General features: G+C 39.2%; 4 protein-coding genes across 8 annotated transcripts; all 4 read left to right on the top strand.

Annotated features, from left to right (window-relative positions):
- Positions 1-727: 727 nt before the first annotated feature.
- On the top strand, positions 728-5145 carry LOC137962574 (uncharacterized). The gene is made up of 7 exons (XM_068809523.1): positions 728-1246; positions 1585-2229; positions 2406-2483; positions 3447-3648; positions 3833-3986; positions 4420-4593; positions 4757-5145. Exons 2-4 carry the CDS (start codon positions 2160-2162, stop codon positions 3578-3580), a joined length of 282 nt encoding a protein of 93 aa, XP_068665624.1. The 5' UTR covers positions 728-1246; positions 1585-2159; the 3' UTR covers positions 3581-3648; positions 3833-3986; positions 4420-4593; positions 4757-5145.
- A 910-nt stretch (positions 5146-6055) lies between these two features.
- LOC137962571 (cellulose synthase A catalytic subunit 4 [UDP-forming]) lies at positions 6056-11994 on the top strand. Its single transcript, XM_068809521.1, has 13 exons — positions 6056-6368; positions 7032-7108; positions 7252-7303; positions 7406-7547; positions 7687-7953; positions 8484-8826; positions 9012-9149; positions 9472-9597; positions 9684-9896; positions 9984-10239; positions 10334-10533; positions 10631-10984; positions 11112-11994. The coding sequence occupies exons 1-13, from the start codon at positions 6182-6184 to the stop codon at positions 11697-11699; spliced, it is 2943 nt and encodes a 980-aa protein (XP_068665622.1). The 5' UTR covers positions 6056-6181; the 3' UTR covers positions 11700-11994.
- A 339-nt stretch (positions 11995-12333) lies between these two features.
- Positions 12334-14178, top strand: LOC137963827 (receptor-like protein 51). The gene has a single exon (XM_068811034.1). It carries the CDS (start codon positions 12452-12454, stop codon positions 13811-13813), a length of 1362 nt encoding a protein of 453 aa, XP_068667135.1. The 5' UTR covers positions 12334-12451; the 3' UTR covers positions 13814-14178.
- Positions 14179-15194: 1016 nt separating this feature from the next.
- Positions 15195-20405, top strand: LOC137962753 (uncharacterized). 5 transcript variants are annotated; one of them, XM_068809799.1, is made up of 4 exons: positions 15630-15788; positions 17325-17491; positions 18349-19274; positions 19662-20405. In XM_068809799.1, exons 3-4 carry the CDS (start codon positions 18373-18375, stop codon positions 20137-20139), a joined length of 1380 nt encoding a protein of 459 aa, XP_068665900.1. In that variant the 5' UTR covers positions 15630-15788; positions 17325-17491; positions 18349-18372; the 3' UTR covers positions 20140-20405. The 5 variants fall into 5 exon arrangements, with proteins under 5 accessions (XP_068665902.1, XP_068665900.1, XP_068665899.1 ...); XM_068809798.1 differs by having other exon boundaries at positions 15630-15907; XM_068809801.1 differs by lacking the exons at positions 15630-15788; positions 17325-17491 and adding an exon at positions 15195-15236.
- Positions 20406-20416: the final 11 nt, after the last annotated feature.

Genomic DNA, 20416 nt, shown 5'->3' with positions numbered 1-20416 from the left:
ATACGGATCACAGTCGCCCATGTCTGAAAGAGATCGCTCTTGGCGGTTTCTACTTACTAGAGAGCGTGTCTCAACCTTAGTAGATCACATGGATGGACGGACTTGATTTTATTGGATCACGAAACGTAGACTGGAGGCCCCGCCCCTGATCCAATGGTTAATCAAATCTTAGTAAGACATCTGTTTACCAGTGTGTCATCTCACAATTTTTCTTTTTCTAATATATTATTTAAACTGTTATTTGCTTTTTTATTTCTATAAAATATTAAATAGTAAAATAAATTTAATCATGAATGCGTATGATATAAAATAAATATAGAATAAAAAGAAATTAAGTTTTTAAGTAATTCAATTCAAATTCGATGGCTAAACTAAATTAGATACACCAATGCATGTAATTAGGAAAACTTATTTCCATAATTTAGTCCTCTTAATATTTAGACTTATCAAGCGACTACGATGGCCCACCCTTGAAGGTGAGTACGATGGAATGAGCGACTCAGTCAGCCGTGACTCGTGCGCTCTAATTCAATACCGAGCACACAAGCGGTTATGCGAAAAGAAGCGCACAAGGCCACGGCAAGCAGCAAGATATGTCCGGGACGACGAAGCCAAGACGACTGAAAGGGCACAAAAGCGACATTACTTGCTGTATCGCATCGTGTGGTAGGCCCGGGTCATTGTTTCCAGCGGCGAGGTTAGCCTTTCTCTCTCTTGTGTTCCTAAATCTATGTTATAGATACACCTTCTTCTCAAGAGGATGAGAGGTCATTGCTATATGAGTTTAATGACAGTTCTTCTGAATGTGTGTTTTGGTAAAAGCTTTCAATGCTGATGGTTGTGAAGCAAAGTGATGGTTGTTGAAATCGTGAATGGGCATCACCAATTCAATGCTGATTTTGATTTGCACTTAGTTTTCTCTGTGCTGTGTTATTCAGTTTGTCAAAGCCGATTTTCCTGTTTTCTATAAGATGAAGTTCTCCCCATTCAATTACATGCTGACATATTATAAAAGTAATGCTCAATATGAGTTGCAATAGAGATGCTCAGTAAAATTAGCTTGCAATATCATACTGTTATAGAGTGACTTGGTTCTCGACGCATATACTGTCACTAGGTAGGTTCCTATTGTTCACATTTTATTACTTTGTCCCTTTTAATCATTAATGAGGTCTATTTTATCTTGGAGGCATCTGATTGGAAGCCATTGGAGAATTATAAGTATCACAAGGACGAGATAAATCAGGTAAATTCTGATTCCTATAGCTTTCTGAATAAAGCTGCATCCACCCATCGACCCACATTCACTTACAGATATTCAGACAAATAAAACAGATAAACATAGAAGATTGAGAAATGGATTTTGTCTTTTGTCTTCCCCTTCCTCCCTCCAAAAATTCACAATATTTATTTTCTGGAATTTAAACGTAACTTCTAGAAGTTTGAATTGTTTGATTTTATTCAGCTCCTTCATGTTGCCATTTTTCAGGGAGTAGGAAAATTGTTAATCAATTATGATGCTTGTGTTTTCTCTGTTTTACATGTAACTTTGTACTCCAAAAAATTTCACTCTTTCTTTTGCAGGTTACCTTCAGATTCAAGTCATTCTTTCTTGCTGCTGATGATGACAGTGGTGATGTGAAGGTATTTCATCTACTTTTAAGAATTTCAGTGTGCTCAAGTATGCCATAGAAACAAATGATAAATTGCCTGGACATAACAGATCTTGTTATTTGTTTTCAGAAAATGAAGGCATCTAAAGAAAATTTGTGTTTTTATTTTTCCCGTAATGTAGAACATATCAAATTTGCTGTCTACCTGTATCTGATTTCCTGATGTTCATTCCAGATTTTTTGAAGCAGTTAAAACAGCCAATTCTGGTTTGATTTTTATTATGCCTTCGTTAGATGACACAAATAGAACTCTGCAGCATTGTATGCAAATCAGTGTCGCAACCATCACTATATTGATTTTGATCTCTTTGGCAGATAATTGACACCATCCAGCATGCCTATACTAGAATCTAAGAGCCAGCCATATAAATGTATCCTTTTATAAGTGTTGTTTCATCACCAAAAAATCTGCTTTTAAGTGATTGCAGGTTTTCTTCCCCACCAATTTCATGTCTTTAAAGAAATCTTCTTTTTCAGTATGTACTTATGAACTATCTAACTGTATCTGCCAAGATTTTTAGCAGTGTGCAATTCCTCCCTTGGAGGCCTTGGGAAGGTACTTCCTACTTTATCAAGCTGCTGTGGTTGTTGTGATTTTGCAATATCTGGCATGTGTAGATTATTTCATGATGCTCTCCTATTTGTGACGACATTCTAGAGTATTTTGGCAAACTTTTTGACATTGCGATCCTGCTTCCTTTGGAAATGTTTTACATTGGCCTTTTCTGGCAGCTGTAACCGGTGGTTTTGATGCAAAGTTTGTGATGTGGGACTTCTCCAGAGGACGGCCACTCAGAGTTCTGGACTTGGGTATTAGAGCACCTTTTTCTTAGTTGTTAACCAATCTTTCCAGTGATTCATAATTTTGCCTTTGCTATTCTATTCTACAAATGCCCTACCATTAGTCAGTGTCTTTATATTTTTGTTTCATGATATGTGGTTCAATGCCAAAAATAATAGTTGGAGTATTTTTTTTTTTTTTTTGTTTGAATATTGGTTCTATTTAGACACTATTCCTCCACCCAATTCACTTGAATCTAAGGCCTTAACATAAACAATAATCTCTGTGTGTGTGTTTTTATTTTGTATTACTTTACCTGGCTTCCACACACATTCGAAACCAGCTTATTTGGCATTGAACCATAGGTGCAATCTAAAAACCCCCTGCTTTATTCGTATCAAGAGCAACCATTTGTGCTATTTTGACCCTAATATACCCAAAATAACTGCTCAAAGGATTTAAGGAGATAAATATCGGCATCAGTAGGCAACTACGTTTTTTGTTTCATATGGTATTCCTGCTAGATATTTGTGTATTTTTTTATTTTCTTGCTAAATTGGTCTTTTTCTTTCTGTTCCATTATGCACTAGGAACTCTTTGTGGGATGAGAATGGCAACACTTTTTCATTATTTAAACAAGGAAAAATATTGTTGCTAATATTCTAGATTCCTCATTTGATGGTAAATTATGGATTGAGGGCATGGCCTGAAAGCCAGACAGCTGAACTGAAAATCACCTCTAGGGCTCTAAATACTGATTGATAGTGGTTCTGCTTTATGTGGTGACCAAGTTTTTTCTTCTTCACTATACTCCCTATAAATAGTAAACTATAGCTAGAACTGATTCAATGCGTTTTTTCATGAACTGTTATATCGTGCTTCGTGTCAAAAGCTTCTCATGATTATTGTAATTATTAATTCTTTAAACTATTTTTATCCTTTTTATTGTCATTATATCTAAGTAGCTTTGTTCTATATTTTCATGTGGCAAGGTATGCCAGATACTGATCATAGCAAGTTGCATACAAGCCAATGTTTGAATCCAGCTATTGTCCATGCAATAGCAGTTCCTGAAATGGACATGTTGGAGAGATCTGGGAAAATTTGTGCTGTGGCTAGGGGGTGATGATATTGTTGATGTGATTGATCTTGAAACGGAGCAGGCCCTTGCCAGGTTAAAAAGTTCATTGCACAGTAAGAAAAACTCTCTCAATCTAAAAGCAAACATAACTTGAATCCTAACCAAGGAAAGAGATTGTTGTTTGATTGTGCCGTGGGACACATGGCTGCTGTATCTTCTGTGTAAGTAGGGTCATCCGTTTTGGAGTCTTTTTGAAAATTGTTTTGAATAAATTTATTCTTTCTGTGGCATTTTCAGGGCTTTTTCATTGTTTGGTGTGAGAGGGAGGTATATCATATCTGGTGGTAACAATGCGTTTGTAAAGGTATGCGATTGGTCTAAGCATACAAGCGCTGAAGAAAACAGCTGTTGCCCTGAATTTCTACCGCTGAGCATTGATGCTAGGAAAAAGGTTAGCAATCCTTTTCTTTGGACTACCTAGTTGCATATGTCATATCCTTCTTATTTTAAACTCGATCTTTTATGGCTTTATGAGACGGTTGCATTCCTTCCTCATAGATTTTGTGATGAATTGAGCAAAATAATATAAAATAAAAATAAAAGAATACTAGAGGTTTACGTGGTTCAGAGTTAACCTGGTCCACAGGAATGGGAAAACCGAATGAATGAAATAAGCCCCTAAAATCCAGTTTTATTCATTCACCAGAGAGTTACATCCAGACAACATTGTGTTGTAGGATATGGCTAGCATAATCTCCCATTACTGTTTTCATCTCTTGAATTATCAGATGCACAAATTTAATTATCTCAATCTTCTGGATTTTCTGTACTGCACGTTTCTGCCTTATTTTTAACAAATTTGTCTACCTACCACATGCTTGCAGGTTCACAATCCACATCCTGGGGTCATTAGCTAGTTCTGAGGAGTTTTTTAGTGTTTTGATGTCTTGCTAGGAGCAGTCTCTTCGCATGTGTAGTACAGGCGACCAGTACTCTTTTAAGTTCCACTCTGATCTAAATGTCTGAATTCAAAGTTGATCACATGCTAACCTGGTGAGGTATGGTCAGACGCCATGCTATGATTCCTGCTACATTATGACAGTGCACCATTAAGATATCACTTCCATTTCTTATCTCAGGACACCTGCTTCTTTTACCAGTAGATTTTCTCGAAAACTGGTTAAGTTTTCTATCTCTTGGCTCAACTTTCCTCTTTTACAGATCAATTGCCTTTGTACAACACCTGCCGTTTCAGAAAATCTGATCGTCTGTGACACATAAAGTTTTGAAGGTATATACTATTTAATGAAGTGAAACTTCCTTCAAGCAAGTTCCGAATCCAAAGTGCTCTAGTGAGACTCGCTACAAGAAATTCTGATGTTCGGATCAAGAGGCAAGATGGGTTTATTAGTGGCATTATTTTGTTTGTTGCCTAGGAGATCAGCCAGGATCCACCTTAGTCTTGCTCACATGGATTTATTTGTACGTACTGTAACTCTGTACACTGACTGGAGCATTAATAGATGCTTCTAGCTTTTCTTGGATAAGTTGTTCATGGTTAACAATTCCTTCACTGCCTTCTCACTAGTTAAACTGAATTGATGCGAGTATAAAGTATACTAGACCTAATTACTCTGATATCCATTTGTTTTGAGGTTGGTAATTGTCTTTATCTAAGATGGTTTAGTATAGATTATGTCTGTAGTAAATTACATGAATTTGTGAAAATTCAAATTTTAACGTATTTTATATGTATATATAATGCTTTATTTTTGCAGGTTACCGTTATTATTTTCAGGTTTTATTTTAAATTTTTTCATTTTTATTTGCCTATCTTCCCGGGTAATTGATAAATAAACAAATAGAAAACACCCTTCCCCTGTTTCATTGTTATCTATGACTGGTTTGAAGGGGTGACTGTGACCTGTGAAAACTGAAAACCCAATCACTAATACGGAAAATCTGCAATCAAGCAGTAGTTAATTAATTTTTGGTACTTGTTAAGTATTTTTGTGATGATATTTATTTGCACGAACTAGGAAGTATGATTGTATGGACTCCGTAATCGGGTTACCTTAACAACAGTCATTGTAATACGATTTTCAGCTCGTTCCACTCTCGCTCTAAAATGATCAGTCAATCATATTGATGAATTGTTACGTCTCCATGAGATCCGATCATATTGAACTTGAGTGGGTGGCAGAGCTTCATAATGGATTTTCTGTAGTGTGATCTGAGAGGGGAGGAAAAGTGGGAAATGCAGAAAATACACGCGGGGCCGTAATCTGGAGTGACAGGCAATCGGTTGGTATGTCTCAGCTCCAACCGAATCGCTTAGAAATCCCGCCTTCCAAACTTCAAAACAAAATAAGCCAGAAAACAACAGCTTTGCTTCCCATCTCTCTTGTTTTCCGTTTCCTGCAAGCAACGATGCCTACTCCCCAACCTCCTCCTTCCAACCACTCGTCCCTACCTATTACAAAGATGATGGGAGTTCTCCCTGAATGCGAAGGAGCCCTGGGCAGTCTCAAGGTGTTTGCTTGGAAGAGGAAGAGGGAAAAGGATAGGTGTACAACTTCTTCATTTCCTTCTCAGAAGAACAATCCCCCCCTTTATCGGGATTGAGGTTCTTGAATCGGAACCAAAATGATGGAGTCTGGGGTTCCCCTGTGCCATGCTTGTGGTGAATCGGTTGGCTTTGCTTCCAACGGGGAGATTTTCATTGCTTGCCATGTGTGTAACTTTCCACTTTGTCACTCTTGCCTCGAGTTCGAGCTCAAGGAGGGAGCAAAGAGATGCTCGAGATGTGGAGCCTCATATATTCATCATTCGGGTGAGTTTGGTGTTTCATTGCTGATTCCTTTTCTTCTCAAACCAAAAGTCAAATGTCACTGAAAAGTTAACCTTGTTGTGTAACTCGTCTTCTGCATTCGGTTATTTGGGTAGCTAAAAGATTCTGGAATAAATATTGGAATCCTCTACTGATGATGGCTGTTATAAAACATTTTTCTAGGATGAACTTGGCGTTATTTTTTAGAAGTTTGACTGTGTTTTCTTGTTCCTTTTACTGGATAATAGTTGGTAAGGACCGTCACTTGAAAAGAATAATTGAAAGATGTTGTGTTTTTAATGCTTGATTACTTCACCTCATCGGAGTTTTATTATACGTACTGTTTGTTCAACTTATTAAAGCTCTATTATTCGTACTTCATTCTTGAATTTTTGTTTTGTCGTACTGTATATTTGTCAGTTTCATTCTGGGTTTGGAATATTACCGCTTGTTTTAAACACCGTAACAACTATCTGCAGAAATCCCAACTATTTTAAAATTTTTGGATTTCATTTGAGGCCTCAGCATTGATCAAGTCTTCATTTAGATAATATCAGTGTTTATATTATTTAAAATTGGAGAACTCTCCCGGAAATCATGCATTAGAAACTGTGTTCCAACAAGCTTTAGTTTCTCATCGTCAATTTCCTTCTCTTGTGATCCCAGAGGACTCAGTTGTTGCTGATGAGAAGGGGGTATCCTCAGAACGTTTAACAATGGCGTCTCATCTGCAAGAGCATCAGGTAGATGGTCTTTTCCCTCATATCTAATGAACTTCGTAGCCTGTTTCTGTTTGGTTCATTTACAGGAATGACATATATATTTCTTCCTCGGCTTATTATTTTAATGATAAACTATTTAAATTGATTCATTGTAACTTTTGCAGAGTTCTGGGGGGCATGGCAGAAACCTAAGTAATATATCTGCAGCAGAATCTGGTAGATTTCTTGCTACTGGATGTGTTTTTTTTTTTTTTTTTTTCATTTTGGCTTTTTTAGATGCTAAATTCTGTCTAACTTAATCTGAATATGCTTTTAAAGAGGCAGTTAGTGAACCTGGAAATGCAATCTGGAAGAACAGGGTGGAGAGTTGGAAGGACAAGAAAAATAAGAAGAAGAAGACTGCTACTAAGACTGCTAAGGAGGCTGAAATTCCATCAGAACAGCAAATGGAAGAGAAACAGTAAGAACACATTATTGATTAATGTTCTAAGATATCTGACGTGGTACTGGTGGTCTCAGATTTTGCTTCTATTTTTATTTTGTAGAGGATGCATCTCTGTGTATGCATCAGTTACTGATGCATGATTTTTGGTATTTAGGTCAGCAGAAGCTGCTGAACCACTTTCAAGGACTTATCCAATTCCGGCCAACAAGCTCACTCCATACAGAGTTGTGATTATAATGCGTTTGATCGTTCTTGGACTCTTTTTTCATTACAGAATAACTCACCCTGTTGACAGTGCTTTTGGTCTATGGCTCACGTCTATCATTTGTGAGATCTGGTTTGCTGTTTCATGGGTGTTGGATCAATTTCCAAAGTGGTCTCCAGTCAGTAGAGAGACATATATAGACAGGTTGTCCTTAAGGTAGGCATCTGACATCGTTAACCTGCACACAATTGCGAGCATTATTATTTGTATCTCACAACATGGATGGAGGATTTTGTCCTATTTATAAAGCCATAAGCAGATTTTTGCTTGTATTTCAGCAAGGTTCCCTTAATTGTATATATCCAGCTCTAAAGAAAATTTCAAACGTTGATTCAATGACCAACTAGAACTGAATGCAAGGTCAAAAATCTAAAAGATAAAATGAATTTAGTTGGTTGGCAAATTGATTTTGGTTTTTAACTGGGTCTTTAGTTTTAGAGTTAGTTGAGTGCTTAATAATAAAAACTTAGTCAAGTGGTGATCAATCTCTCTTTAGTTTTAGAGTTAGTCGAGTGATTAATAATAAAAATTTAATCATGTGGTGATCAATCTTCTAACAAATGCTTGTTAAGTTCCGTCTCACTTTGCGTGTGTCGCTGTATGGATAATTGCCTCTTAGGGAAAGATTACAAACGATTTGTAAATTTGCAGCTAACTGTGACCTTCACTCTTAACATATTTTCCAGGTATGAGAAGGACGGTGTCTCTGAACTTTCTGCTGTGGACTTCTTTGTCAGTACTGTGGATCCATTGAAAGAACCACCGCTGATCACAGCCAATACTGTGCTTTCAATTCTGGCCGTGGATTACCCTGTTGATAAGGTCTCCTGCTATGTATCTGATGATGGTTCAGCCATGCTTTCGTTTGAATCTCTTGCTGAAACAGCTGACTTTGCAAGAAAATGGGTCCCCTTCTGCAAGAAGTTCTCCATTGAGCCTCGAGCACCTGAATTTTATTTCTCACAAAAGATTGACTACTTGAAGGATAAGATCCAACCATCTTTTGTGAAAGAAAGGAGAGCCATGAAAGTACGCTACTAAATTCAATTAGTACTAGTATCTGAACTTAAAATGCTTATGCATCATTACTTAAGTTCCGATTTCATTACTCAGAATTGATAATGAAGTGAACCAACATAAAAAAAATATTAGGATTAGTATGAAAAACATGAATTGAAGTGGTGCAGTTATGACTGATTTCCATCTGACTACAGAGAGATTATGAGGAATACAAAGTGAGGGTAAATGCTTTGGTGGCAAAGGCTCAAAAAACACCAGAGGTAGGTTGGACGATGCAAGATGGTACATCTTGGCCTGGAAACAATCCTCGTGACCATCCTGGCATGATTCAGGTTCATTCATTATTACTGTTCTTATTATTCTGTCCTATTTAAAGCATACTTTAGTATCTCAAAAGAGTGTTTTTAGGTAATGAAAAACATATTATGGGAACATGGCTCTGTTCTAAAAAAACATTCTCTTGTTGCAAGGGCTACCCAGACCAAAAAGTACATATTTGAAAGATTAGAAAAGATTAAAAAATAAAAAATAAAAAATTAAATGATACTTATGTAGGATGGTTGTGATTATAAAAACATTAAAGAAAGAGATATTCTCCTTAGATATTCAGTAAGTTAATTTTGATTCCAGAGCATGATCTGGTAAAATTTGCAGGTTTTCCTTGGGCATACTGGTGCACATGACATAGAAGGAAATGAGCTTCCACGACTGGTTTATGTCTCTCGGGAAAAGAGACCAGGGTATCAACACCATAAGAAAGCTGGTGCAATGAATGCCCTGGTAAATTTCTTTATCGTCTTGTCTACATTGCTTTTTCTACTTAATAGACAATCCTTATTATACTGCAATTGTTGTCTTCTTAACAGGTCAGAGTATCTGCCATCCTCACAAATGCTCCATATATTCTCAACCTCGACTGTGATCACTATGTAAACAACAGCAAGGCAGTTCGTGAAGCTATGTGTTTCATGATGGACCCGCAGGTTGGCAAGGATGTCTGTTACATTCAATTCCCTCAGAGATTTGATGGAATTGATAAAAGTGACCGTTATGCCAACCGGAACATAGTCTTCTTTGATGTAAGTTCCGACTCGAACACCCCTTCTCGTTGTTTATCTTGAAAGTTGATTCAATGTCAGGTTGTAACAGTAACACAACACTTGCAGATTAACATGAAAGGACTTGATGGCATACAAGGACCTGTTTATGTTGGGACTGGTTGTGTTTTCAATAGACAAGCACTTTATGGATACGGTCCCATATCTTTGCCTGCCCTTCCTAAGGCTTCATCATCATGCTCTTGGTGTTGTTGCTGTTGCTGCTGCCGCTCTAAGAAACCTGCAAAAGATCAATCTGAGATCTACCGTGACTCAAAAAGGGAGGACCTAAATGCTGCCATTTTTAACCTCCAAGAGATCAATAGTAAGTGTTCTTTCACACAGGTTCTTGATATCATAGTGTATTATTGACTTGTTATTGGTGCATGCTGACATAATGTTCCTTGACTGTCTTGCAGACTACGATGAGTATGAGAGATCAATGTTGATCTCTCAAATGAGCTTTGAGAAATCGTTTGGCTTGTCCTCTGTATTCATTGAGTCCACTTTAATGGAGTACGGAGGAGTACCAGAGTCCACAAACCCATCTACCCTGATCAAGGAAGCAATTCATGTTATCAGTTGTGGTTATGAAGAGAAAACTGAGTGGGGAAAGGAGGTCAGCATTTATTGTTTAGTCGCGATAGCCATCTTTCCAGGTTAATTTTGTGCTACGGGAACATAACATTCATTTGTGTGGTCTCTTCTTCTCTCAGATTGGATGGATATATGGATCTGTAACAGAGGATATTTTAACTGGATTCAAGATGCACTGTAGAGGATGGAGGTCGATCTACTGCATGCCCCTGAGGCCTGCATTTAAGGGATCGGCACCCATCAATCTCTCAGACCGACTTCACCAGGTTCTTCGGTGGGCCCTGGGATCCGTTGAGATTTTCCTTAGTAGGCACTGTCCTCTCTGGTATGGTTTTGGAGGTGGTCGTCTGAAATGGCTGCAGAGATTCTCATACATAAACACCATAGTCTACCCATTTACATCTCTCCCTCTGATTGCCTACTGCTCGCTCCCTGCCATCTGCCTGCTTACAGGGAAATTTATCATTCCAACTGTAATTTCTCTTCTCTGCAGCTCATGCACATCTTATTCTCTCCCTTATGAAACATATAGAAAATATTACACGTATTATATGCATAAAATTGATTTCAAACTTATTATTTGCTTTTCGAGTGTTTCAGCTTTCAAACATTGCTAGTGTGTGGTTTCTTGGGCTCTTCATCTCCATCATATTGACCAGTGTGCTTGAGCTGCGGTGGAGTGGAGTAAGCATCGAAGATTGGTGGCGAAATGAACAATTCTGGGTGATTGGAGGGGTTTCAGCTCATCTTTTTGCAGTTTTCCAAGGATTCCTGAAAATGCTGGCTGGTCTGGACACAAACTTCACTGTGACAGCCAAAGCTGCTGAGGATTCGGACTTTGGGGAGCTCTATCTTTTTAAATGGACCACACTTTTAATCCCTCCCACAACCCTTCTTGTAGTCAATCTGGTGGGCGTTGTTGCTGGATTCTCGGATGCTCTGAACAGTGGATACGAAGCATGGGGTCCTCTGTTCGGAAAGGTGTTCTTTGCATTTTGGGTGATCCTTCATCTTTATCCTTTCCTCAAGGGTCTCATGGGGAGACAGAACAGGACTCCAACCATCGTGATCCTCTGGTCAGTGCTGTTGGCGTCTGTTTTTTCACTCATCTGGGTGAAGATCGACCCATTCTTGAGTAATTCGGATGGCTCTGACGTTCGTCAGAATTGCATTTCTATCGACTGCTGAAGAACTTTCTGAGCTTTCAGGATTTCGAGAAGAAGATACAATATGAAGTTCCAAGGTTCAGACGTGCTGGTGCGATGGAAATGTTGGTTGGAGTTGGTTTACTGGAGAACAGCGGGGATTCATGTTTGGTCAGTTGAGTTTCAGCCAGCTGCCGGAATTGATATGTAAGAGTTGAAGATCATATTAAAGTTTGTTTGATCACCTTGATTTGAGTGGGTATTACTGTTATGAAATGAAAATGTATCCAAATTCAAACCAGTTCCTGATATTTTACAATTAGCAGGTTGAAGTTGAATTAATCAGTTTGTTTTTGTTACATTATAAATCGAAAATCCCCAACTACAAGAAAAAACGCTGGTACTAGGATGATCAAGAAGCCTTGTTTACCTTATTCTAAGATGCAGTGGTAACGAGGGAACAAAATATTGAATGATTATTTTACGATATACTGGAAATGGATCAAATGAACGTGAATTATCGAAATAAATAGAAGATATTTGTATTTACTAATATACGTGGAACTATTTTTAACGTTGACTCGAAAGGGAAACCAACAAAGACCGTTTAGGACTGAAAAACCTTACTTGGTGTCATTTGAATAAAAGCCAAGGGCAAACAGAAGAAATTGCTCTCTGCCTCTCCTCTCGGCACTCGACTCTCGCAACTAAAACCCCTCAAATACGCGGACGTCGTACCCTGTCTTCCCAACACTCTCCTCACTCCTAACTCCGACACACTGTCCACCGGCTTTAATGGCAGAACCCAGACCTCCCCTTTTCTTCCTTATCCAACTTGTCTTTGTTGTCCTGCCCTACGCCCTCTTCACCTCCTCCCTCTCTGCTACTGTCCCTGCTCCCACTATCGATACTCCATTGCCTTCTCCTTCTCCTGTGACAAAGCCAGTACCTTCACCTTCACCTTCTCCTTCTCCTGTGGTGAAGTCAAAACCTTCACCCTCTTCTTCGTCCACATTGGACCCCAAACAGTTCACAGCTCTTCAATCTCTCAACATCCCTCTGGGCAAAGACCCCTGCGCCTTTCCTTCCCCCAACAATGCCACTCTCTGCGACTCCTCGAAACCCTTTCGACATCTCCTCTCTCTCCATCTCATCAACTGCTCCGACGACGTGGAAATGTCCGCCACCGCTCTCAAATCTTTGACGACTCTCAAAGATCTCGGCTTCTTCAACTGCCCTATCCAACCCATTCGCCTGCCTTCCGCCCTTGCTTCTTCTCTCACCTCTTTCGCTTGTATCAAGAGCCTCCGCACGCTCACCGGGATTTGGCTCAGTCGTCTTCAGAACTTGACGCGCCTCACCGTTTCTGGTGTCACCATCAATGCGAGCGGCCCCGCCATTATCCTCTCCAACATGAAACATCTCACTTCGGTGACCATCACTTCCACCAATCTCACCGGTTTCCTGCCGAAAAAATGGCATCTCAACATCACATCCATCGACCTATCGGGTAATAGGCTCAGAGGAAGGGTGCCCGTCTCGATTACTCGCCTGTCCGAGCTCCATTACCTGAATCTGAGCTCCAACCAGCTGTCTGGTGAGGTACCTTCCACGCTCGGCGATCTGCTTTCTCTTCGGAATTTGTCTCTTGCTGGAAACTCTTTGTCGGGTCAGGTACCCGAGTCCCTCTCTGCCATGCCCTTCTTGGTTCACCTTGATTTGAGTTCGAATCAGCTCAATGGGACGCTCCCCAGATTCCTTTCGGAGATGAAGCACCTGAAGTATCTGAATCTGGAGCGGAATAACTTTCAGGGGGTAATGCCCTTTAATGTGTCTTTTATACAGAGGCTGGCAGTTTTTAAGGTGGGTGAGAACAGTAACCTATGTTACAACCATTCGACTTTCTCCCCGAAGCTGAAGCTCGGGTTGGCACCTTGTGATAAAGATGGTTTTCCGGTGTCTCCACCGCCTGCCCGGTCTTCTGATTCTTCATCCGACGCTACCGATGACAGTGACGATACCGACTACAGTGACCCCCCGCGCAAGGAGAATCATCGACATGGACCCAACAAAGTGGTGCTCGGAGTTGTAATTGCGCTAGCATCTATTGTGTTCATCATCATTTTCCTGGTTCTTCTCTCCAAGTGGTGCGGTTGAAAGGGAGAAGGGGCAAATCATCTTTCGACATTAGAAGAAACAGTGAAAATTCAAGTGGTTTTTTTTGTATTTTTACATCTAAGATTGGAAGAGAAAGCGCCACATAACGGCAGAAATGAAGAGAAAACAGCTGGATTTGGTATTTTTTTAAGGCTGTTGGGTCATTGGGTGAGCTCCTTTCTGTTTCTTTCATTTGGGGAGGTTGGTTGGCTGGCTGGCTGGCTCTAGACTGGAAGAAAGGGATGGAGTTGATGATGATGATGATGTGATCTGGATCTGGTTCCGTGCGATCTGAAATTAGTGTTATCTTGGACTGGAAGTCTGTTTTTTTCTCAATTTGATGAGTGATGACCCTTTTTCTTTTCTTTCTTCCATCCTCGTTTTCGTTCATAATATTCTTTTTGGTAATGAATTCACGAGAGCTTACAGTGGTTTGGGATTCCTGAATTTCGAGTGATGGCTAAGGTGAAATGTTATTAATTTTTCCTTTTGTGGGTTGCTCAAATGTCATTAATCCGAGCACGATACTGTATTCTTTCATCGTTGCAGTTTTAGTTTTGGTTTTGAGACAACTCTACTTTACGGGTGAAGAATGAAAGACATTCATGGAATATACAGTCGATGAAAATTATGGAAAACAGTAGAATATCCTCGTTCTTATGGTTCCTCTTCCTTTTAAATTAAGCATTTAAAAAAAAATTAAAACGTTCAGGAAACTTATACTAATAATTGGTGAAATTTTATTTGAAAATTCATGAGCAATGACGTTGGAACGGCTCTTCTCCGGAAGTCCGGCAGTCCCAGTCCCAGTCCGGCCGCTTCGGAAAATGGTCCTTCCGTACTTTAATTAATGATAAAGCAAAATTAATTATTAAAAACATAAAAATAATATAAATGTTCACTCTAAAGTTACTTGCTTTAATATTACTTTTCTTTATCAGTTTTTACTTTTACTCTCTACAGAAAATTCAAAAATACCATTTTTACTTCATAGTGTCGTGTCATCGCGGCCAGGTGGGCTCTTCACCCGCGTTCCACGTTACATGCGGGGCCCACCACTTGTCTGTCAGTTTATTACTTCGTTTTTCTCTTCTTGCCCCCTTAGATGACTTCCATGCCCTCCCTTTTCAACTGCGAAACGGACGTTTATTTTTTTTGTGTCTTTTGCTAGAACCCCCCTTGCCCGACCCTGGGTTTTCCTCTTTTAGTGGGCTACTGGTAAATATAAGTACTGCTGTTTGATCGGAAAGCGCCAAGCATGCTTTCCTCTGCTTCTTTAGTTTACCAGATCTCTGCCATTATTGTCTTCTATACTGATCCATTTTATCAATGGAGATGAAGCTTCGAAGTTAGAATTCAGAGCTTAGAACTCTGAAGTCGTATTAACCCCGGGTTTTCCTCTTTCAGTGGTCTACTGGTAAATGTAAGTGTGCTTGTTTCATCTGAAATCGCCAAGCATGTTTCCTCTGCTTTTTTAGTATTGCAAGATTTATGCCATTGTTGTCTTCTATCGTGATCCATTGATAGGTGTACCTTACAAGTTGGAACTTAGAACTTAGAAGTCGTATTGGACACAGTATCGGGGAGCACAAGGATAGAAATAAAAGTGAAATAGAAAAGATCTCGTAGTAAGATTCCAGTGTGAACAAGGAGGCTGAGAGATCTTTTCGGCTAAGCAACAGGGCTAGTTGGGGAAATTCGCTTCTGGAAAATGGAGCACACCGGGGTGCAAAAAACTGGGACCAGCCTTCGAAAAGAAACAAACTAAAAAAAACGGAAAATGGAATTGTTTGAGTCTCTGACTTTAATGATCTGACTCGTCTAGCTCTCTCTCTCTCTCTCTCTCTTCTTCTGGATTCGTTCGTCTTGGATCTCAAATAGAAATCGCGTCAGTGGAACCGCTGTGATCAGCTCACTCTAATAAATTCCGATGTTCCGTGGATTTTGTTTATCCGATTCTCTCTCTTTGTAGCAGGTACTCTCTGCTCACGATGTTTTGTTGCGGTCGACGGCGATTTCTTCTTGAGCTTTACTGTTTTCTTCTTTCTGTATTTCTGCGGTTGAATGGATGTTGTGTATCAGCGAACAATTAAGGTGATTATATGTGGAAGTCATGGGATTTTTTTGATCTGTCAGATGGGTTTTGTTGATTATGCATGTTTCGAGAAAGCTTCAGTTGTTCAGCGTTTTTTTACCGTAGGAATTTCTTTATAAAGAGGTTTGCTAACGATGGTATTGATTTTAAAACTTTGTTGTATGATTGAAAAAATCATTTATTTTAATTTATTATCGTGAATTCTCTACCTGGTTATGCTGAGGGCTTTAGATGAATATGTGAACGAAGTAACTCTCTTTGGATGGTAACTGTTGTGCATTATTTTTTGCTTCCCGAGAGCCTTTTTTTTTTTTTTTTTTCTTAACTTGTGTTTGCCTGGCTTGGGATAGTATGCATTAACACTTTTTTTTTCTCTTGGGTTTTTGCTGGTATCGCTTGGTTAATCTGTCTGTGGAAATTTTTTTATGGAGTGAGCATATTGGATTCAATTTCTGTTATTTCAGCAAAACTTTGTTGCTTGCTGATTGTTAGTTTCCTGCGCTTGAATGCTACTTGTGTTTCACTTGTTATACACTGGTAGAGCAACCTACGACGTGGCTGTTGGCAAACCTGGATTTACTCATTAATTTAGTTCTATTGGTATCTTCCACTGGCTTGAAATGATTATCTGCTCTTTATAGTGTTTCACTGCATTGACTTCTTTTCGAGTTAAATTGGGTTGATCTAGTTCCTAAAAGCTTCATCATATCATTTCTGCAATGGCCTTAATTTTCTTTCACTTAAAGTATTTAGTGGTAAATGTCACTTCTGCCGATTATTAATGAAGTGGGCAAAAGACAATAATCTAAAAATATCTTAGAAGTTTTTCCCTGTCCTATTATAACCTGTTTATGGCCCCTGCTGTTTACGTGTTTCTTTAATCTCAAATATCAAGCAGTGACCAATCTACCATAGAAAAATGTCTAGTTTTGAAATCTTGAACACTTCCTTTCCAGTGAAGGAAGAAACCTACAGGTAAATCCACATCCAACTAAAGAGTGAGTATTTTATAATATTTTCCCTTTGCACTTTTAGATTGGTTTTAGTGTGCTTTCTTCAGTTGCTAATTTTCATCTGAAAGGACCAACCAGTTTCTCTTGTTGGTGGAAGGGTGGCTTTTTGGAGACAAATTGTTACCATGAATTTCTCTTAGTCAAAGTTTTATTTTCGACCTTCATCTGCAATACCGGGATTCTACTAAAGTAAGCTTCAAATGTTTTATAGTCTCTCTGTGTTCTGGTGTTTGTTGAACACTTTTCCACACCAATGCTGTCAAATTTTACGTACTCTTGGTTTGCTGTATTCTGTGGAATGAATGAAAAAAGTTAGTTAAGCACCATCTAATGTCTAAGCCTATCCATCTTGGTTCAGTTCACTGGATATTTGGTTAAGAACTTGGTTGATTATATTTGCTAGATACATTAGCGACAATGAGAACCTCTATGAAGGGCCATGGTGAGCGTAACTTCCGCTGTGATCGGAAACTAAGCTTGGTGAAGGATCATTGGTGCTATGATGTCACTACCTTCAAGTTCAAGTTTGTCGGTTATGCTGTTCAGTAAAGAGAATGTACAAAATGCATGGTATCCAGGCAACTCTTCTTGATTTGATGTTAATGCATGATAAAGTGTTGTTTTGATGCCCTGAAATGGATTGAAATATTAAATGTGAGCTATATCCATTTGTGGAGCATGTCTTGTACTATTAGATCAAAGTTTCATTTTCTCATTTCTATTATTTATCACCTTAGGTTGTACCCTATCAAATAGATGGATAGCGAGCTGTAAGAAATGACCAAATTGGGATGGATGGAGCTTGTGAGGAAAGACTTGAAGAAGCTCTTCTAACAACTGAAGTTAACATACAAGAGATGAGATGGATTTCTGTAGAATTTGTAAAACGGAATTCCATATTTGATAAATTGTTGGCTACCCATTGGAAGTCTCAATAAACCATGGAGAACTTTGAAACATAATTTTTTTTATCTAGGCCATAGGCATGTGTAAGTTCAGAAGATGATGCAAACCAGGTAGAGCTACAACTATGAATGGCTACTAAGAGATGTTTACTTTCATATCAATGGGACAAGGCAATTCCACACTCTCAAGTTAAACCTATCAGTCGCTTGTCGATGATCTTTAACTAGTATATGCTGCAAGTGCAGTTCTGCTGTCTGGCTGCATTATATTGCTTATTACCTTTAGAGTAGGGAATTTGCATTTCATTTATTGACAACAAAACACTCCCTCCGTATGATTTTTCTTTATGATATGATCCATGAGTTATTCAACTGGAGAGATATGCTCCTGATACTTTTCTCTTTTTAGGTTTTCTATTTGAAGATTTTTTTTTCTTTCACTTTTTAGATATCATTTACTTGTTCTTGGAAGGGGTTTCTTTGTGCTTTATCATTATGTCTGACATGCTTCTCTCTGTGTAGATGCCTTAGAGACAGAGAAAATTAATGGCAGCAGCAGAAGCAAGAGCTGCATGGCAACGTACTGCAAACCGTTGCTTTGTCCAAGAAGATGCTAAAAGAGCTCCAAAGTTGGCCTGCTGCTCGTCTTCATCATCAAGACCAGAGTCTAATGGAGATGCACCATGTGGGCCTGACATTCCTATCTCCAATTTTATGCCACTTAACTGGAATACTGCACACTCCAACTTACCGCCTGACACAAAATGGTGGCTACAGCTTCAGCCCAATTTTACATACCAGAAAGATGTTGGAAATGAACAACTAAATGTGGCAGATGCTGAGCTCAAAACTATGAGAGATTGGCCTGAAGTCCCCACTTCCAAATATAGTGTAGATTCTCATTTTAGACTAAGCAAGGGAGACCCGGCAGCTTGGATAACTGAAGCAGGAGTGCAGCCTCTGAAAGCAATGAATTGTAGGCCACGGCAGCCACTCAATGATAAGACTGGTATAGGTGAACTTCATTACCTCGAAGAGGAAATGATGGATTGGGAGCCCATAGATCTCTTACTGTCAAACAGTCCTGAAAAGTGTTTTTCAGATGCGGAAACTGCATGGACGGGAGGTGACAAAGTAGAACCTTGGTGGCGAACAGCTGATAAAGACGAGTTGGCTTCTTTGGTGGCACAAAAATCACTGGAACATGTAGAGAATTGTGATCTTCCACGACCCCAGAAGATGAATGTTAGTTGGGGCCCGTTGACTGGTCTTGAGTGTTTCCATTGTGATGAAATTTTCTGTTCTTCTTTGCATCAAAAGGTGTGTGGCGAACTCTGCAGTTCAGTTGATTGTTCAGAGCTTAAGACTGATTCTAAGAGTATTGATCAAAAGAATTTCTCATATCATGAGGTGGCCCATTCACTCAAAGATTCAGAAAAACTTAGCAGGTGCTTTTATTTATTTTTTTCATTATTTTTCGGCGTGCTTGAAATTCCGGTGTTAGAGAAGAAACTTACGGATTATAATGTTTTGGGAGAGGTATAGCAAAACAATTTTAAGTGCATGAAAACAACTTCAAATTATAGAACCTTAATTGTCGCTTTTTTTTTTATGGATTAGTTACACCTCCTGTATTATATGACCTTATTTAGAAATTTCCCTTCTGGTTCTTTTAAACATCAATTCACTCACGTCCATTACTTTAGCTTTTATGTGGATTCCACTCAGCTCACATGGTGGACCACCTGCAACCATTGGTGATCTACTTTCTACTACATCTGTATGTATCGTGTTTATCATATTGATTATTTGCTCGTATCTTCCAATGCTATCAGTGACAGTTACAATAGTAGCACCAACAAGGATCCAGTGAAAAATATGTATACCACAGAAAGTGATCCAAGCAAAGCTCAACTGTTGGAAGCTCTTCGCCACTCCCAGACTAGAGCAAGAGAAGCAGAGAGGGCTGCCCAGCTGGCCTACACCGAGAAGGAGCACATTGTGAAGCTATTCTTCACACAAACGTCACAACTTTTTGCATGCAAGCAGTGGCTGCAGCTCTTACAGTTAGAGACCCTGTACCTCCAGCTGAAGAGCAAGGATCATCAGATCTCTGCTCTCTTTCCTGTCTTACCATGGATGCCTCCCAAGGTTAAACAAAGGAAGGGAGGACGTAAGGGAACTAGGAGAAAGATGAGGCCACAGAAATATGATATTGGTAGGTATGCACTTGCCTTTGCTGTTGGTTTGGGTCTTGTTGGGGCGGGACTGCTTTTGGGTTGGACATTGGGGTGGCTTTTTCCTAGTTTCTAGGTCATGTCTTGGGGGTTCTGTGCTTCGTCTCTCTCTGGTACAAAGGTGGCCCTACGTATATTTCTCTCATACAGAGTTTGTAATGGTTCTAAGAAGATCAGAATTGGGGATTAGGGATTCCCACATTTACTGTTCAGATTTCTGTTTTCTGTATATAAGAATTGACATGCATGGCTATGTTAATGTACATAAGTTGTAATTGTTTACAGAAGATTCGACGGAAGTTTGGAGCTGGATTGGACCATGAAAAAGTTCATTAATGCCAATTTTTTTATGC

This window comes from Aristolochia californica, unplaced genomic scaffold (genome assembly GCF_029961685.1).
Source record: "Aristolochia californica isolate CCGP_79_NKW_82.1479 unplaced genomic scaffold, dmAriCali1.0.hap1 SCAF_4, whole genome shotgun sequence".
NCBI lineage: Eukaryota > Viridiplantae > Streptophyta > Magnoliopsida > Piperales > Aristolochiaceae > Aristolochia > Aristolochia californica.
This window is presented reverse-complemented; position numbering and strand designations above follow the sequence as displayed.

What these genes read in the sequence shown, in the direction of transcription:
- LOC137962574 (XM_068809523.1), top strand. Translation starts at nt 2,160, where the DNA reads ATGAACTATCTAACTGTATCTGCCAAGATTTTTAGCAGTGTGCAATTC. An exon ending in CCCTTGGAGGCCTTGGGAAG is followed by an intron (nt 2,230 to 2,405) that starts GTACTTCCTACT and finishes CTTTTCTGGCAG; the next exon opens with CTGTAACCGGTGGTTTTGAT. An exon ending in ACTCAGAGTTCTGGACTTGG is followed by an intron (nt 2,484 to 3,446) that starts GTATTAGAGCAC and finishes TCATGTGGCAAG; the next exon opens with GTATGCCAGATACTGATCAT.
- LOC137962753 (XM_068809801.1), top strand. Translation starts at nt 18,373, where the DNA reads ATGGCAGCAGCAGAAGCAAGAGCTGCATGGCAACGTACTGCAAACCGT. An exon ending in GATTCAGAAAAACTTAGCAG is followed by an intron (nt 19,275 to 19,661) that starts GTGCTTTTATTT and finishes CAATGCTATCAG; the next exon opens with TGACAGTTACAATAGTAGCA.
- LOC137963827 (XM_068811034.1), top strand. Translation starts at nt 12,452, where the DNA reads ATGGCAGAACCCAGACCTCCCCTTTTCTTCCTTATCCAACTTGTCTTT.
- LOC137962571 (XM_068809521.1), top strand. Translation starts at nt 6,182, where the DNA reads ATGATGGAGTCTGGGGTTCCCCTGTGCCATGCTTGTGGTGAATCGGTT. An exon ending in CAGCAAATGGAAGAGAAACA is followed by an intron (nt 7,548 to 7,686) that starts GTAAGAACACAT and finishes TTTGGTATTTAG; the next exon opens with GTCAGCAGAAGCTGCTGAAC. An exon ending in AAGAAAGGAGAGCCATGAAA is followed by an intron (nt 8,827 to 9,011) that starts GTACGCTACTAA and finishes ATCTGACTACAG; the next exon opens with AGAGATTATGAGGAATACAA.